This window comes from Narcine bancroftii, chromosome 2 (genome assembly GCF_036971445.1).
Source record: "Narcine bancroftii isolate sNarBan1 chromosome 2, sNarBan1.hap1, whole genome shotgun sequence".
NCBI lineage: Eukaryota > Metazoa > Chordata > Chondrichthyes > Torpediniformes > Narcinidae > Narcine > Narcine bancroftii.
Genome location: NC_091470.1, coordinates 71,075,058 through 71,093,966, shown reverse-complemented (window position 1 = coordinate 71,093,966; position 18,909 = coordinate 71,075,058). Strand labels below are relative to the sequence as shown.

At 38.1% G+C, this 18,909-nt stretch overlaps 1 protein-coding gene across 11 annotated transcripts in view; it reads right to left on the bottom strand.

Moving 5' to 3' along the window:
- nin (ninein (GSK3B interacting protein)) overlaps nt 1-18,909 on the bottom strand; it is a 165,940-nt gene that overhangs the window by 11,390 nt on the left and 135,641 nt on the right. For 6 of the 11 annotated variants that reach the window (XM_069917054.1, XM_069917051.1, XM_069917050.1 and 3 more), the window contains 9 exons: nt 16,317-17,975; nt 12,949-13,071; nt 10,685-10,754; nt 9,117-9,320; nt 7,098-7,211; nt 6,895-7,008; nt 5,878-6,024; nt 3,666-3,827; nt 614-754 (listed from right to left, as the gene is read on the bottom strand). In XM_069917054.1, coding sequence (XP_069773155.1) covers nt 614-754; nt 3,666-3,827; nt 5,878-6,024; nt 6,895-7,008; nt 7,098-7,211; nt 9,117-9,320; nt 10,685-10,754; nt 12,949-13,071; nt 16,317-17,975 — 2,734 coding nt within the window. Of the gene's footprint in view, nt 1-613; nt 755-2,037; nt 2,136-3,665; nt 3,828-5,877; nt 6,025-6,894; nt 7,009-7,097; nt 7,212-9,116; nt 9,321-10,684; nt 10,755-12,948; nt 13,072-16,316; nt 17,976-18,909 lie in introns of those variants that run through there. The other 5 variants (XR_011351382.1, XM_069917056.1, XM_069917055.1 and 2 more) reach the window with 5 other exon arrangements.

The following is an 18,909-nucleotide window of genomic DNA, read 5'->3' as shown; positions in this document are numbered from 1 at the left end:
AAAGCAGTCAGTCATGTTTTTTAAAAATTCATCCAAGGTACCATCCTAGTCATTTTGTTTTTCATGTTAATATTCAAACCTTCATGATACAACCATAAAATGTGGGTCTACCCTTGATTATATGATTTCTCATGTAGTTTATCTGCTTTTTCAAACAGATTTTTAGGTAGATCAGCACATAGCGCAGGAATGACATCATCTGAACTGTTGATTTTATCTTTGTTCCTGTCTCTGTCTTTGGTATAATGCTCAATCGTAAGGATTACAATTAATTTTCACCACAATAATCTTTGTCTGAGTTTTAAACAGAAACCCTTCACTATATTGCAGCAATGACTTCCGCTTTTCAAATTTTCATCCAATGTGAGATTTTCTTGTTCTCCACTCCACTAATATTGGTCATTATGACAGTCCATTTCTTGTCTCTGTTGTTTAAACCCTCAAAATCTATACACAGTTAATTTCCAGGACTATGTTTTCCTGCTCAGTGCTCACTCACTCCTCTGTAAATGACTTGGATTATTTTGTTACATAATAAACAGTGGATCTCAACTGTTACTCCTGATAAAATCCTAAGAGGGATATGGGTTTCTTCAATGTCAATAAACCCAACCTTCCTGGTGAGATCTTTTTGAATCTGATCATATTCTCTCTTCATGCAGAGTTTCTCCTGTTCAGCAGCTTTAAGCATGGTAGACTTGGTGTAATGTTTCTGATGTTTGAGTGTTAGAATTGCAGATTCCAGTTGTTTCACCTGGGAAAAGCGAAAAATACTGCACTTAGTTTTTGAAATATTTTATCATATGCAGATTTTAAGCAAGGTTCATTTCCAGTTAAATTTACTTATTTTTGCATAGATTTTCTTCTTATATTCAAATTAATACTGAAGGATGAAGCGATGCAGAACAAGAAGTTGCCAGAGTTTTCAAGAGCAGAGACCAGCTTCAGTAACCAATTTTGCACTGTTCACATTTAAAAATGGATTGCCACATTATTGTCAATAATTGATGCTGGAGAATGCACGAAGTGGAAACTGCCAGAATGATTCAGTGAGATTACCCATGCAACCCATGGGCTGCACAAACCCCACAAGTATTTAGTCCAATTCCTATCAGGCATCCATTTGGAGTTTTTGGATTGGTCTCAGTATTGCTGAGTGAAAAATTCAGAACCAACAGGACAATGAAAATAGAAAAGACCCCCCAACATATTTAATCCTTCAGCTGGCATTGGCAAAAGAGAGATCAAAATCAGTCAAAAATAAATGAGTGAATAAAATGGGGGTATGATGATTTGTCAGATTTGTCATTGATGAGCAAAATGAGTTTATAAAGAGAATTTCAGAAGTAAACCCAGAGTTACTAAAGGCATCGGCCTAGAAACTAATTCATACAACTTTGTGCTGTTAAAAAATAGGATTAACTCCAAGAAGAGCCATTTTGAGGTTGTTCTGGGTGCCTCTGAACCTACTGGACTTTTGTTCTCCTTCGCACTTTTTTTTCCCCCCAGGCATAAAATGACATCAATGGTCATGCCACAGTTGTAAACATCAGAGGGATTTTGAACTTCATTCAGTAAAGTGAGATTTACTTACAGACTGACAGATACTGCCACCCCATTTCCCATGATACCTGCTACTTAAAGGGACAACATTTAGAACTATATTCCTCATTGAAACCTGGCACTTCTTACAACTTCAATAATATCTTTATCTTTGTCTTGACTGTTTTGCTCATCGAGATCAGGGCCCAGTTAAGGGCAAGCTTCTGAGGGTTATTTCAGGTTATTTCAGTTATTTCAGGCTGCTACATCTTGCAGTTTGTTGATCCCTACTGCATTAATGAGACTTTGTTTAATTTTCCTTCAGTCCACGAGAACAGGCAGAATGGGACACAGGCTGCCTTGCATTCTTTTCCAAAGTGCAGGCATTCACAGATTACACTCATGAAGCTTCCCTAGCAACTTTCTGCCATGAACAAGAGCTGTCTGAGATTATTAGGCACAAAGCACAAGCTTGCTGTAGATAATGTTCTTTACCATTTTATCCAGCTCCCCTGACCCTCTTGGGAGGAGTCTTTCACCCTCTTTATGATCATTGCTGCATTCATTCATTCCGTGGCAACACTTCCTTGTAGCTGGAAGAGTTAGAGAACGGCATGTTTCCATAAGAGAAGGTTGAAAACACTGTGATTGCTGAAGTACCTTGTGATAACTATGACATGTTAATAAGGAATGTCACACTAATAAGGAATGCCATAATAGACCTGGTAACATCAGTGTCAGTGGAGAATTACACTGGAGAACCCAAACATGATGTTCTGTGAGCGTTGCAGATGAAGTTTTTGCCCTTTATCCCAATTTCCACCCAAAGGTATTTAAAACATTCCCTTGCCAATGAAGGAAAAACCAGAAGATTGCACAGCAAAAATGGGCAGAGTTGGAGCTCTTTAAGAGTGCAGAAGTTGAAGAAAATGCTGGAGGTGAGATGATGAAGAACTCTGACGAGGATTGAGGTGGAAACTTTACTGGCAATGTGCCATTGATCCTGTGGGTACAGCCTGTCAAATCTCACTGCAGTTTAATGGGTAACTCTATAAACAAACAATCAAGAAATAAGTATATGTATTAAATTTACAAAGGCAGAGCAATTGTTTGTTGAATTGGATATTACTCTAAAGGTACATTGAATACATTGGTGTAATGCTTTTCTCCATTGATTTTTTTTCTGTTTTCACTCTGCCCCTCATCAAAATAGCAGGCTGTTTGTACTTCCAAAAGTCTCTTCAATGTAACTAAGAAGAATAACATCTTCAAAGTTGGGAACCGAGATGCCAACTGAGAATCAGGAGTCTGCTCAATTATTTTATTAATAAGCCACAAGAAGCTGCAAATGCTAAAATTTGGAGCAAAAATAAACAAACGGTGGAAGAACTCAATGGGTTGAGAGGCATTAATGAGGTAAAGGAATTTTTGGTGTTTTGGGCTGCAATCATGCATCAGGACTGAGAGTGGAGAGGGAAGATAATCAGTACAGGGAGATGGGGGGGGGGGGGCATAAATGGACAGCGGAGAGGTGAATATAACAGATGGAGTCGGGTTAGGGGTGGGGAGAGGCAGGGGGTATCCTTTTGGAAGCTGGAAAGGGAAGGATGGTACCCGTGGACCTCAGAAATGATGATGTGGATGTGAAGGGTAGTTGGGTGAAAGGTGAGGGCTAGGGAACGCTATCTCATTTCTGTTTGAAAGTGGTAGGGCAAGAACAGAAGTCTGTGAAACAGAGGATATGCAGGAAAGGGCTCCATCAACCACAGAATAGGGGAAACCATAGTTCCAGAAAAGGAGCACATTTCAGATGACTTGGAATGGAAGGCCCATCTTGAGGGCAGATGTGTGGAGATGGAGAAAGTGATGGCATCTTTACAAGAGACAGGGTACATGAGTCATTGGGTTGATAGTAAGCATCAGTGGATAGTTTGTCACCTGAGAGATCCTGCAAAGGGAGGGAAGTGTGACAAATGATGTAGGTGAATTTGAGAGCAGGGTGGTCGCTGGTGGCCGGGTTAAAATTGATGAGTTCTGAATGGGTATATGAAGCAGCGCCAACACAGATGAAGAAAGAGAAGAGCATGGTACCAGAGTAATTTGTTTTCAATTCTTTCAACTACCTTCTCCCTGGCAATGTGCAGCTCTCCCTCTTTCTGCAGCCTCTCATTTTCCTCCCGCAGCAATCTCTGCTCTTCTTCCATGAGGCGAGTCAGATCATCCTGGTAGAATTTCTGTTGTTGCTGAAAATCGGCAGAATCCCAAGTATGTTCGAGCACCTGAATCTAAAACCACAGAGAGAAGAGAGTGACTGACATAATTCATATCGACTTTTTATTCAAAGAGGCAACAATTCCTCCCTTTCGCTCATATTCCTCATGATTGAAATTCATTCAACAGCTTCAAATTCTGATGACTCTGTAGAGCTCGTCGAAAGAACCAAAGACTTGTTGATCCAAACCAAGGCTTTTATTAGCAAAAGACCGGAGCTCTTCACAGGTGGCCGACCAGTCCGGAATGATCCGACCTGGCTAGGGACAGAACCCTTTAAGGCCCAGACAGTAGGCGTGGCTTAGCTCTCAGCCAATCGCTGTAAGCACAGTGTAGATACTGTAACTATATACACTATATACATTGGTGATAGATCTGTACTATCACAGACTCAATTCCTGCTAATGATATATTGTGGGAGGAAGGTTTGGCCCATTCAATTCACACGGTCAAAAATTCCAATACTTGCCTTCGATAAGGTCCCGCATAAACGACTGGCTTACAAAATCAAGGCTCATGGGATTGGGGGCAAAGTATTGATGTGGATTGAGAACTGGCTGGCAGGTAGAAGACAGAGAGTTGGGATAAATGGCAGGCGGTGACCAGTGGGGTGCCACAGGGATCTGTACTGGGACCCCAGCTGTTCACAATTTACATTAATGATCTGGATGAGGGGATTGGATGTAATATCTCCAAATTTGCAGATGACACTAAGCTAGGAGGGGTTGTGTGCACGGAAGAGGGGGTCAGGAAGCTCCAGTGTGATTTGGATAAATTGAGGGACTGGGCAGATACATGACAAATGCACTACAATGTGGATAAATGTGAGGTTATCCACTTTGGTAATACAAACCAGAGGGCAGATTACTATTTGAATGGCAATAGATTAAGAGATGGGGAAGTGCAGAGAGACCTAGGGGCACTTGTACACCAGTCTCTGAAGGCGAGCATGCAGGTACAGCAGGCGGTTAAAAAGGCAAATGGTATGTTAGCCTTCATATCAAGAGGGTTTGAGTATAGGAACAAGGATACCTTACAGGGCCTTGGTGAGACCCCACCTGGAGTATTGTGTGCAGTTTTGGTCACCTTATCTAAGGAAGGATGTTCTTGCAATGGAGGGAGTGCAGAGGCGATTCACCAGGCTGATACCTGGAATGGCAGGAATGACTTATGAGGAAAGATCGCGCAAATTGGGATTGTACTCGCTGGAGTTTAGAAGATTGAGAGGGGATCTCATAGAGACATAAAATTCTGGCAGGACTGGACAGAATGGATGCAGATGGGATGTTTCCAAGGATGGGAAAATCCAGAACCCGGTGCCATGGTTTGAGGATAATAAGCAAACCATTTAGGACCGAGATGAGGAGGAATTTCTTTACCCCGAGGGTGGTGAATCTGTGGAATTCATTGCCACAGAGGGCAGTAGAGGCAGGTTCATTAAATATATTTAAGAGGAAATTAGATATATTTTTTCAGTATTTTTTCAGTATCTATTAGATATATTTTTTCATTAAAGGTTACGGAGAGAAGGCGGGGACGGGGTACTGAACTTTAAGATCAGCCATGATCTCGTTGAATGGCGGAGCAGGCTCGAAGGGTCGAATGACCTACTCCTGCTCCTACCTTCTATGTTTCTATGTTTCCACTTCACAACACTCAGTCCATACTCCTAATGGAAGAACTGGTAGGTTACAAGCTCAAATAGATTATGGGAAGCAATAGAATTGATTTTAGCTTTTGAGCTCTGACCGTATGAAATTATTGACAAGAAGATGTATTGAGTTGTATATCAGAGGGGAACATGGCAACACAAAACCCCAAACATCAGCACTTAGTCTGAAAAATGGGGAAAGGGGAAGGAGGAGCAAGGAAATATGGCAAGGTAAAAATATCTGAAAAATGCTACAATTGCATTTTACAATTAATCTTGAATTAGAAGCATTATGAAAAATATCTAAAATTCTCACCTATCCATATGCAGAACACCGTACAAATACATACTAGACTTAATATAAAAGTGTAACGGGCTATATGAATTCAAGGATCATTTAAGTGGAATAATACCTTGTCTTTGGTTGCCTGTAGCTGCTTGTGCAATAACATCACTTCCTTTTTCAATGCCTCCTTTTCCTGTTGAGCTACACGAAAGTCAGATTTCAATTTTGCTGTCTGGAAGTTGGAACTTTGTAAACTTTCCTCCAGATTCTGTAACTAAAAACAAAGCATATATTTTACAAAATTTATTCTTTCAAATTTAGCAATTAAGATCTTATACTTTAAATATAAAGAGTATGATTTTTAAACATACATTGAATATAACTGGCAAAGGTCATTATAGGTATAAGGCATGTTGATGCTTCATTTGCTCATGATTTAAAGCTTTTGTTACTTCTGAACAAAACTAATTTATTTGTTCAGTTTCAGTAGTACAATATCTGGCACAGTGAGAAAGGTCTTTCTGCAAACAGGCCAGCAAATTTAATATTCATACAGCCATGTAAAATGCACAATTTACAGAGTATGTGATAACAATGAAATTTAATTGGCTCCAAGCAAGGGTAGCATGAGAGCCCTGTTGTGGGGTTCATTCAGGAACCTGATCGCTACAGGGAAGAAACTATGTTAAAGCATGATGGTGTGTGTTTTCATACTCTTAACTCTTCTACCCAATGGGGGGATGGAGATGAGAATGTGTCCGAGGTGCAATGGGTCTTTCCTAAGCAGTGGGAGATGTAAAAGGAGAGGGGAGGGAAGTTTTTGCTATGTTCGGAGTTGCATTCACTACCTTCTGTAGCTTCTTCTTTAATTTGAGGAGCATGGCTCCAATACAACACCGTGATGGATCCAGAGTTGTCAACTTGCAATGGGCAAGGACTGAGTGGAAACGAGTAATTTTTCAATGAGATTGCAGAGAGAAATGAGTCAATCTACTTTTCTCTTAAGCAGCATCAAAAAGCTATTTTTGAGAAAATGGGGGTGTAGTCTAAAGGCAATTTTCCTACCTGTTATTTAGATCACAGAACTGCAAACACAGAGGTGCAAATTACCACCTTGCATTCCTCTCCAATTCAATTGCACTACCTGTTCTTGTGATGTGTTAAGCCGTGCACTCAACTTTTGAACTTCTTGTCGTGAAGACTGCCATTCTTGCCTTAAATTTTCTGAGTGCGTTTCCACAATATTCATTTTTGCAATCTGCACGCAATTACTGCAAATTAGATTCCAAACAACTCTTGTCAAAATGTGAACAACCAATTATATGGTATCTATTAAATTCATCTCACCTTTTCGATGCACCGGCTCACTTCATTACTCAGTGTCTCTTTTTCTCTTATCAGTTTTTCATTTGTGTGCCTTAATGCAGTGACTTCATCTTCCAGTTTGCTACATTTGGAGAACTAAAGGTGCAAGATATTGACAGGAAGCTTTTTACAAAATGGATCTCTTTTAAAATACAGAGATATTCATTTTTAAATCTCACAAAGGCACTGAACGTACACTTTGTGTTTGATAAAATCACGTACATCAATATTTAAAGTTACAAACAATCCAAAAGCCAATGCAGTGATGGAGGTGCTGTCTTTTGGTTGCAGACTTAAACTGAGGACCTACAAATCCCAGTACATTTTGTACGGTGGGAGGAAACCAGAGCACCCGAAGAAATCCTACGCAGACATCCCAGAGAACGTATAAGTTACTTACAGACAGCATAGGATTTTACTTTCCTGATCATGAAGCATTTGATTTAATTACTAAAAACTTCAAGTGGAGAGAACATATAAATTACTTACAGACAGCACAGGATTTGAACCCCCATCCCAATCGCTGGCGCTGTAAAGGCATTGCGCTAAATGGACATATACCTGGCACACTTTTGAGGTGAGCTGGCATGTTATCTTGACATTTTGGCCAATATTTATTCCTTACCAAGGATTTTTTATCCTGATTCTTCTTTGAGGGAGTTTTCTAAGGGAAAATTGGTAGCTAAGTTTCAACATTGATCATTATTTATGGATTGTAAAACACTTAGTAACATTTAGCAAAATGTTTGAAAACAAAAATTGCATCGATGAATTGGTGAATGCTGGCTTTACATCATCAAAAGAGATAAAAGGTAAACTGCTTAGATGGATCAATTCACTTAACCATTGATAATAGGGAAACTGTAGAAATTTTTTCCAAAATGATTAGTGAATTAGAAACAGGTTTCTAAAGATGCACAATCAAAGCACCAATCTGAACTTCAATTTTTTTTTGGTAAATTAGCATATGGTAAACTCGCTGAAAAGATTATAGCTCATGATATAGAAAGAAGTTGTCTGGAGAGTTTTGATGATCAAGAATTTTTTTGGTCAGGTGAGGAAGGCAGGTGACAAGTGCATTTGTCTTCTTTTAAACAGCTCATTTCAGAAAAATAAAATGACAGCAGCTATAAATCTCCGAAGTTGAAAATTTTAGGCATTGCTTTTGAAGTGCCATTTATAATTACTGATGCAAGTTTGCATTTCGTCAGCATCACTGGGCTCCAGATGACTTCACAGCCCTGGTCTAAATACGACAAGGTGTGCAGAATCAGTGAAAATGAATGCCCTTGACAGATGACCATTGTGGGTTAGGAAACGAGGATAATAGAAACCATGAAAAAAGCTCCACAGAATTCAGTCATATTAGAATAAAGAAAATATGTTGAGGTCCTTGGAAGTCTTCTTTGGACTCCCCAGTGTGCATGTGCGGTAGGCCTAGGGGAGGATTCGGAGTTGGGACTTGGGCATCTCCGGTGACCGAGGAGATAGGAGCCTGCCGACTCACCAGTGAGTGTTCCACCAGTCCAGAAAGCCTCCCCTGGGATCAGCGGCAGCAGTTGGGACCTCCTGGAAATCGGCAGCGGCAGTTGGGAGATTGGTGATTGGTGGCAGCATTGCTGCCAGCATTTTCTTTGGTGAGAATTAAACATTATTTCAATGCTTAAAAAGACTTCCTTTGTTGTGGTTTAAACATTTATACAAGCGATTTGCTGTTGCTACTGGGGTGTTTGTTTAAAAAATGGCCAGTTATCCGAAAAAAAAAACATTTATCTGACATTGGCCCAGTCTTGACCATTTTGTATAATCAGAGGTGTACGTAGTTTGTAGACCAAGAATTCCTTGCATTTATGGTTAGTCCAGAATCTACTCACTAAATTAGTCTCTGTGCTTTTTCATTTAAAACACAAGAATCTCTTCACAGTTCTAAAAACTGGATTCAATACAGTGATTATTTGAAATAACTCAACCACAACATTATCAGTGGTACATGACCCTTACATGACTATTTTCAATTTCTTGCATTAAATTATTTTTTTCTTCTTCCCACTTCTGCAAATTGCCTGCCCTTTTCTCCTTCTGTCGAATTAGTTCGGCCAACCGTTGCTTCAGTTCCAGCACATCAGCTTGGTTCTTTGAGTTTTTCTGGCACAGGTCCTCATTCTCAATGTCCAGCTGCTGGTTCCACGACGTCAGCTCAACCACCTGGTTTGAAACAAAAATTGTCAGACTGACATGAGAAATCACTTTAAAGAATCACTGCTTCCATGGAGAAAGCAGCAACTAATATCTGCAGCACATTGAACAAATTAAAAAAAACATTAAGTACTCTGCATCAGGGCCCTCTCAACCTGAAATGCCAACTTTGGATGCTGCCTAACCCACTGAGTTCCTCAAGGAGTTTAATTTTTGCTCCAGATTTTAGCATCTGCAGCCTTTTATGTCTCCCCATTTCCATGAGCCTTTCTGTGTGGAAGTATTTCCTTAATGAGGAGCTCTGATTAAGGGTTACATCTTTTTGTTCTTGACAACAGCTTGCCTTCCCTTCTCTACCCCACCTCAACAAAAGGAAATCACATCACATTAGATTCTTATCATCTCAGTTAACCAGCTCATAATTTATTTTTAAGGAGAATATGAGTCTTATGTATGCAACTTGTCCTCATAATTTTATCAGTCCAGTGAAGATGCACTGTAGCATCTGATGGGTGCCTACATCTTTCCTGTAATGCAGTCCCCAAACTGTAGAAATAATAGTTTAAAAATTGTCCACATTGGTGAATAAGAACTTAGCATTCACCAACCTTAAAGATCTGGACTATAACAGCCCTTCAAAGCTAAGCAACATGTGACTGGCATCCAGGTCAATGAAGTATTGGTCTGAATCCTGAGCCAAACTCATCTGTTTGCAGACCAAAAAGACACCGTGCTGCGACTCACAAGTCAGAGAAGCTGTGAAATAGCCTGGCTGCTGTGGTAAGGCAGCTTGTAAGTGGATCTGCTGAGAATTGTGAAGGGTCGTGGTGGTAACCAAGGAAGTGAGGGAGGGCTATGTGCTCCTTGTTTGTGAAGTAACAAAAACGATTACAGTGCCAAGGTTCGTATTTGGTGCTGTCTGTAAGGAGTTTGTACGCTCTTTCCATGACTGTGTGGGTTTTCTCAATGTCTTCCAGTTTCCTCCCTCTTTACAAAATATATTGGAGTTGTAGGTTGATCGGGGTGTTTTGGTGGCACAGACTCGTGGGCTGGAAGGATACCGTTCAGTGTGTCTAACTTCAATTTCAAGTTTAAAGCCCAGGAAAAGTGGCAATGTTCTTTCTGAACTCACAAAAGTAAGATACAAACCTTTCCTTGGCCCTGTTGTTAGTGGTTTCCAGCAGATACTTTACAGGTTAAATGAATAAAGCCCTGGCTTAACGCCACAAAACACATGTTGTGTAAACCCAACTAATCTTATCACATTCACGAGTTCCAAAACCAATCCAGTAACCTGATTTACATGTTTAAAATAAAATAATCAATAGGAAGCTTTGCTCAAATTTACATTTTTGGAAGGAAAAATAACATACCTCTTTATTCAAAACATCTATAATTTTATGAGCACTCATTTTATCTCCCTTCAAGATCTCTACTTGTTGTCTGTTGATAAAAAGAACACGTCAGCTATCTTAAATCAGAAAATGTGTCAGCATTTTAACAATATTTCCAAAAATGGCTGCAATATTTTGTTTACGATCATAAGGGCAAAATATGAACAATCTTTCTCAAATGAAAGACCAGAAGGGGAAGAATTTTTGGTGAACCCGAGAGTACACAAAAATTGATATGCGATAGTGCTCAGTTTCCAAATGAAAAGAAACCATCATACCCAGGAATGCCATGGATGAGTTTGAGATATTAGCTGATCCATGATTTTTGGGATGATGTAAAATTGTTGTTTGACAAACCTTGGGACATCATTGCATAAGTTTCTGGAGAACTGGGCAGAATAAAATCTAGTTGTACTGACAGTAAATAAGAACATCAACTTTTCAGATCAATGAGGGCAAAAATCTCACTGCTTATACAGTTGACAACATTTGTGGAGACTTGCTGCTCAGGAAAAAAAGTACAAGGGTAAATGAAAGAAAAATCACTAGAAATTGGGGAAACAGATTTCCTGACAGGACCAAGGCACCCAGATATACTTCACTCCAATTTAACTTGATTTCCAACAATGCACCATTATTTTATTTGGAGTTAAGGAAATTAATTTTTAGACCAAAGTTAGACAAAGACTTTGTTTCCTTGTTTAGATGTGTATATATTTTCAAATTATATACATCATATATATTCACTGCACTCCAATGTTGCTTGGTCTATAGAATCAAAACTAATTTATCAGCATCTCCTGATATACTGTTGGTACTCCAGATAATCTACAAACATCAAATATTTACAGATGAATTAACCATTGGAAATCTTATTTTTTGTACAATGAATAGCAGTATGAAAATATAAAACTTTAATATCCTCATTAGCCATTACGTGAGATTTCAGAAGAAATTAACAGAGAAGATTCTGAAGGACAAAGGTGATGTACACTTGAATGAAGAATGATATAATAGTCAGTTATAAAATTATGAGGGGCAGAGAGGGGAAAGTTATTTTTTCTTGGGGCAGGAACATCGAGAGCTGGTGGACAGAGTTAAGGCAAGAGGAAAACAATTTATAGGAGACCTGAAGGATTTTTTTTATGTAGAGGTTAGTGAGCTGCCAAAAAGGTAGTGGAGTCAGATACAATTACAATGTTTAAAAGGTGCTTGAACTGATACTTAGGAAAAGAGTAGGGCAAATGGGATTAGTACAGACATACATCAAGCTTGACATAGAGGAGGTGGATCGCAAGGCTTGTTTGTAAGCTGAAAGCTTCAATGATTCTACTAGAATTCAAATACAAATGTAAAACCAAGTTTACAAAAAAGCAAATCTACAATAATTACATGTAATGATGCCATTTATGATAAAACATAAATGGCATCATTACAATTTTTTTGTGGGGGGAGGGGAATGCTGTTAATTACGTGCATAACTGCTGGAATTTCTCCTTGTAAGTGACAGAAATGCTTTGAATTTCCACTTAATACACATACAAGTTGGTTGATAGGTATTCAAAGTTTCTCACCTACTCTATGACATTATAATCATAAAGAAGCCCATTCTGGGAATACAAAATTGCTGAAACTCCCCTCCAGTTTAGATTGGAGTTCTTCTCCACTGACATCATTAACAGAGAATCTCTTCATGGGACTATTTTATTTATTTGAGCTTATTTAAACATTTTTACCGTATGATAAGAAAAATACAAAAATGCTGGAGGAACTCAGCAGCACTGAGAGACCCATGGAGCTCCTCCAGCATTTTTGAGTTTTTACTACAATCACAGCACCTGCAGACTTTCGTGTTTCACTCAAAAATATTTTTAAGTTTTTTCTTTTGAGAAGTTAAGTTTTTTAAATATTAAAAAAAAATCTACCAAGAAACTATTCAATGTTTCTGTCTGCTATCCTTAAAACTTTTGCATTTGGCAGTCTGAGGGTATGGCTTTGACCAGCTGTCAGTTTTCAGTATTGTTGTGGACTGAGCTTGCCCTGACAGCTCCACCACTCAATGACACACACACAGAAGCCCTTCTCACACGACAGGGTGTTGTCCTGCAGGTGCTGTGGCCTTTCATTGGAACTATAAGAGGTGAGTGGAAGCTTAATGTTGAGCTTGCAGCTGGCCACAAACTCTATGCTGCTTTTTTCATCTAACTTGACACATTAAGGATGAGGCTTCTGAAGCACCTTACATTAATTCTTGTTGTGCTCCATTCATTTCAAGGATCTTCAAATGATAGTCTCCTTCCTCCTTCAGTGTGGTCTTCTGATCTTTCAATATATCACTCTCATCAGCGAGTTCTTTGGATTCACTACTATGGATTAAATAGAAAAGATCGTCATTACTTGAGCAACTCTGTTCTGTTATGGGGCAGGCGGACAAAAAGAAAAGCAAGCAACTGAAAAAACATGCATGAAACTTTTCTAAATCACTGGTTAGGCCCCAATTATTTGTTGTGTCCATTTTTGACCACTACATTTTAGGAAGGCTGTCAAATGTCACAATGGAAATTTACTAGAATAAAATCATGCCTTCATTTATTATTACAGATATGAATTTAGTGTCTTCCAAAGCTTGAAGAGAGATTTGGGCAAGTTAGAAGAATGGGCTGAAAGTTGGCAAATGGAGTTTAATGCTGACAAATGTGAGGTGATACATTTTGATAGGACTAATCAAAACAGAATATACATGGTGAATGGTAGGGCATTTGAACAGAGAGAGATCTAAGAATAATAGTACACAGTTCCCTGAAGGTGGAATCTCAGGTGGATAGGGTAGTGAAGAAGGCCTTAGGAATTGTGGCCTTTATAAATCAGAGCACAGAGTACAAGAGTTGGGAGGTAATGTTAAAATTGTACAAGGCATTAGTGAGGCCAAATTTGGAATATTGTGTTCAGTTCTGGTCACCAAATTATAGAAAGGATATGAACAAAGAGATAGTACAGAGAAGATTCTCCAGAATAATAGCAGGGTTCCAGCACAGTTATGGAGAAACGTTAAATAAGTTATGTCTTTATTCCTTGGAGCATAGAAGGCTGAGGGGGGATTTGATAGAGGATTTTAAAATTTTGAGGGGGGTAGATAGAGTAGATGTGGATAGACTTTTTCCATTGAGGATAGGGGAGATTCAAACTAGAGGACATGAGCTGAGAGCTAGGGGGCAAAAGTTTAGGCGTAGCATAAGAGGAAGTTTCTTTACTCAGAGAGTTGAGGCACGTAAAATATTATCTTATAAGAAAAAAGTGGGTAGCTATATGGATGGAAAGGGCATGGTGGGTTATGGGAAGAGTGCAGGCGAGTGGGACGAGGAGAGTGTAAGAGTTTCTGCACGGACTAGAAGGGCCGTAATTACCTGTTTCTGTGCTGTAATTGTTTTATGGCTATATAAACAGAAGATGTTAAATGCAAATTTAATATTATGTTCAAATAAAAGGACTAAGCTGAATGAACATACAGTCTTTTGCTCAGAGAAGGGGAATTCAAGAACTAGAGGACACAAGTTTAAGGTGAGGGGAAGATTTAATAGGAACCTGATGGTAATTTTTTTTAATTGCACAAAGTGCGGGGGTGGGTGTATGGAACAAGCTGCCAAAGGAGGTGTTGAGGCATTGCAATGTTTAAGAAACATTTGAGTGATTATATGGATAAGTTAGGGTTCAAGTTATATAGGACAAACACAAGGCAAGTGAGCCAAGTGTGGGTGGGACACTTTGGATGGCGCAGGCAGGTTGGGCCAAAAGGATCTGTTTCCATGCTGTATGACTCAAAAATTTGTAAGTATTTTTACAGAGTAAAAGGGAGGAATTTTCATGCTGGAAGGCCTTGTAACCAAAGACAATTTTGAGAGAACTGACAATAAAGTGGAAAATGAAAATGAGTTTTATGCAATGAATTGGTATTATTTGGAAATAATGGGAACTTTTAAAGCATTTTTACATCTATGTTAAAAAAAGACAAAAATTGGAGAAAGAACAAGGCAGTGATCAGACAGTTCTTCCAAATAGATGGCACCAGCAAAATAAAATCATACAGCACTGAAATGGTTTATGAAAATGCATCTTTCATGACTACGTAAGAGGTCTCCGCAGCTCTTTGTTTAACATAGCTTTCCCTTTTGAACTCCAAAGAACATCAATTTAGATTGAGTGGGATTTGAACCCACAGCCTTCTGATTTTCAGAGAACTGCTTTCCATTAGTTAAAGATGACAGGCATAATCATACCAATTGTGCCTCATGTCTTGCCAATTACAAATAAATAACAATCACTTTTACATGGCTTGTTTTAGAATGCATTTATATTGTGATCATGTAAATATAAACACAACACATGAGAAAATGGAAAAGCTAATGTTAAACTATTTATCCTGTAACTAACTCTATACTAAATGTGCAGTCATGTGCATATTTTTTTTATTTTGGGACAAGGTGTGAACATGCAAGAAGGACTGTGTGCAGGATGACCACACATGCATTGGTGCAATTTTTTCCAAATAGTGCAAGAAGTCAACACCTCAACATTCACTAATCTGTCATGCTTTTGAATAATAAAACAAGGTGGTGCATTTATTTAGCATCATATGCTACCAAGAATTTTCTTTAACAAAATTATTTTTCACTCATGCTTTGAGTGAACATGTAGGTTAATCCTGTATTTTGTAGGTAAAATGGAATTAAATTTAGATTTTCCCCATTGAGAGATCCAATCTTAATCTATCTAATCCAATCCATCCTTACTATTAATTAATTTCATTTATAATAAAATTTTTGGACTACATTATTGATTAACAGGTTTCCTAATATGCATATAGATCCAAAGTAAATAGTATTGAATGTTCGCGGATTTAAAAAACCAGCAATAAAACAAACTGTATCTTCATAATCTTAATTTGATTGTTGCGTAAACAAATTAAGAATATAATAATTTATTTTGCCCATTTTGCAAATTTAATTTAGGCTTGAAATATTCTTGGATGAACAAAGCTAGAGAAAAATAATGATTTCCCCTGCTCCTTAAACTACCAACTCAATTTCAAACATCCTGCGAGGACCTTTCAATTTTATAATGACAGTCATGTCAGCAAATTCTGAAGCAAAAAAACTAAGAAACTTTGCAAAATTATTGATATCAAAACAGAGTTACTACCTATATGGCAACAATTTCACTAAAAGCAACCATTAGTTATTTAATGACACAGTTGCAATTTTTAAAATTGATGCAACTCAAAGCAGAATAAGCTTTCACAGCAATCTATAGAAATAAATTCTTTCAAATAAGAACAAAACATGCTTTAAGGATAAGCCTCCAGTCACTCATTAATCAATTAATGTAAAATCTCGCCCTCAGAATCCAGTAAATAAATCGTCATGTAATTTTAACTAAAAATGCACCACCTTAAACCATTATTGTATCCATCTTACCACATTTCACAGATGTCAGCTGTCCAGGCATTTTGGGAAAAAAAGTATTGGAAATATTTAATCATATGTTTTAATCATTTGACATTTATCACAAGGATTGGGAATTTACTAAAATTCAATGAGACTAGCATAATCATTACCTATTCATTCGAGCATGCAGTTGATTAATTTGATCCTGCAACGTTGTGACAACAACTTTTAATTCAGTATTCTCTCCGTCAATTTGAGAAATTCTCTTGTAGAGTTCTGAAATGGATGCAACTTTCTCTTCTAGGTGTTTGATCTTTTCTTGTAGGTTTGTGTTCAGAGCTTGTAATCTTACGATTTCCTTCTCAGACTCTTCATGTGCCCCTTCCAACTTTGTAAGTGCCTTTTCTTTGTCCTGGAACAGTTTTGCCCTTTCTTCAAGTTTGACCCATTCTTTCTCCATTTCGAATTTTTCAGTTTTTAGCAACTCAAACGCTTTTTGTAAATTTGAAAGTTCCAGAGTTTTTGATTCTAATGCCATTTTACTCTCTTGCAAATATATATTTTGCAATCTTACTTCTGCTAACTCTTTCAGAGACACCTCGCACCTCACGGTGAGAACCCCAATAGTCTCTTGCAATTGTTCAATCCTTTCTTGAAATTCTACTTTCCTCCTTGTTGTTTCAGTATTTTCATTTTTAAACAAATCAATTGTTTTCTGTAAGTCAGAGACATCCAATACTTTCTCTTCCAGTTCTTTTATCTTCTCTTTTAGTCCCAAATTTTCTAACCTGATTTCTTTCTCAGAAAGCTTGCACTTAGCCTCTGAATGTGTGAGAGCTGTTACCTTGCCTTGCAGCTTTTCAACCTTTTCTTGAAATTCGAAGTTTACCTTCATTATTTCTTCCTTTTCTCTTTTAAGTTGATCATTAACTTCTTGCAGCCTTAAGCAGTCTGGTGCTTTGTCTTTCACTTCCTCTATATTTTTGTTTTGCTCTAAAAATTCAGTTCTTGACTCTGCATTTTCGTTCCTAATTTCCTCATACACTATCTTTGATGGTAGCATTGTTTCTCCTTCCAGTTGAGGCATCTCGCCAGAAGACGATGTCTTTATATTCTCTCCTTCCAATACATTGTTGACCTGCAGCTTTTCGTCAACAGTACGCTTGCGCTCTTGCAGACAACAGATTTCAGAACATTCTTCATTTTTACTTTCAGGTGCTCCACGTGAAAGTTCAAGTTGATCGGAAGTCATCCCACATTTCTCTTCCAATCTAACATTCTCTGGTTTCAGGACTGCTTTCTCCCTTTCAGATTCTACCTGCTCAATAAACACAGGGGATTGATCTGCCTTCCCTTGAAACTTAACTACTTGTTCTTCATTCTTCTGTAAATGTAATTCTTTCCTTAAGCTGATAATTTCATTTCTCAAAATACTTTCTGTTTTTGAGGTAGTAGCTTTTAATTCTTCCAGTTCCTTCTGAAGCCGTTGATGTTTAAAAGCTACTTTATTTAATTCGTCTTTGGAGGCTTTCTCCAGTCTGTCTTTCTCCTCAGCTAAAGTCTTAGAAAACAGGGCCTTTTCTTCCTTCAGCATTGCCTTCAGCGTTTCTTTTTCTTCTTCATTTTCCTGTAAAAGCTCTTCTTTTTCAAATTCCCATTGGCCTTTCTCTTCATCAAGTTGTTTTTCAAGATCCTGAAGTTCTTGTTGATATTTTTCTTCAAGTTCACAGGTTTCTGCTTTGAGTTTAATTATGAATGTCTGCTGCTCCTTTGCAAACTGGGCTTCCATCACAGAAATTTTCTGGTTAAATTCATCTTCCATACTTTTTCTAGGTGACAAATAAATGCAAATATTTTTAAAAAATGATCTCAAGAGGGGAAGCAAAAGTGAGATTATCACAAATAGTGCCAGTTTCTCAAAACCGAGGAAGAAATGAGGAAATAATGGAGCCAATGTCACAGTACCATCCACATGTATCATTGCACCATGCTTTTATAGACAAAGCATTAGAAGTCATTTCAGGGCAACTGCAATTCAGGATTGCACATGTGTTAGCATCAAAATGGCGTTCAATAGATGGAAGCTCTTCCGAAAACTAACCCCCAAACCCAAGGCCCTATTCCATCCTGGAAGGCAAGGTCAGCATGTATATGATGGAACACACCATTCTGACTCGGGAATACAATAAAATCCCCAGTATCCAGCACCTATGGGGATTGATAGATGCTGGATAAGTGAATCTTCCAGTTGCTTGAGATTAGGCGCTGCTTGGATTGGCAAACTAACTCGGAGGGGTGCCAATTTTAAACTTTTGTTTTTATCTGTTTATTTTTCTGCAACTGTTTTGCTGGTTACTTGAGGCTATTGGTTGCATGAATTTCAGATAATGGGATTTTACTATATATTGCTCATCCTTCACCATTATTGTGTGTACATCCTGGAATTCCCTACCAAACTCATGAAAGTAGCTTCATCAGAAAGCCTGCAGTGTTTGAAGGTGATGGCTCATCATCACCTACTCAAGGGCAATTAAGGATAGCATGGAGATCCCGAAACTACAAAAATACTATCATATGGTTTTGTGCATTAAATCAAAGACAAATTTGTAAAAAGTTTTTTTTTAATTGAGAAGAGGAAGGAAGGAAATTATCAAGATAGGATCAAAGTTATGGTAATACTAGCTGCTTGTGAACTATTTTTAGAATAATATCAGAAAAATGTACATATAAAAATATTTTGATGTTTAAATTCAAATAAAATTG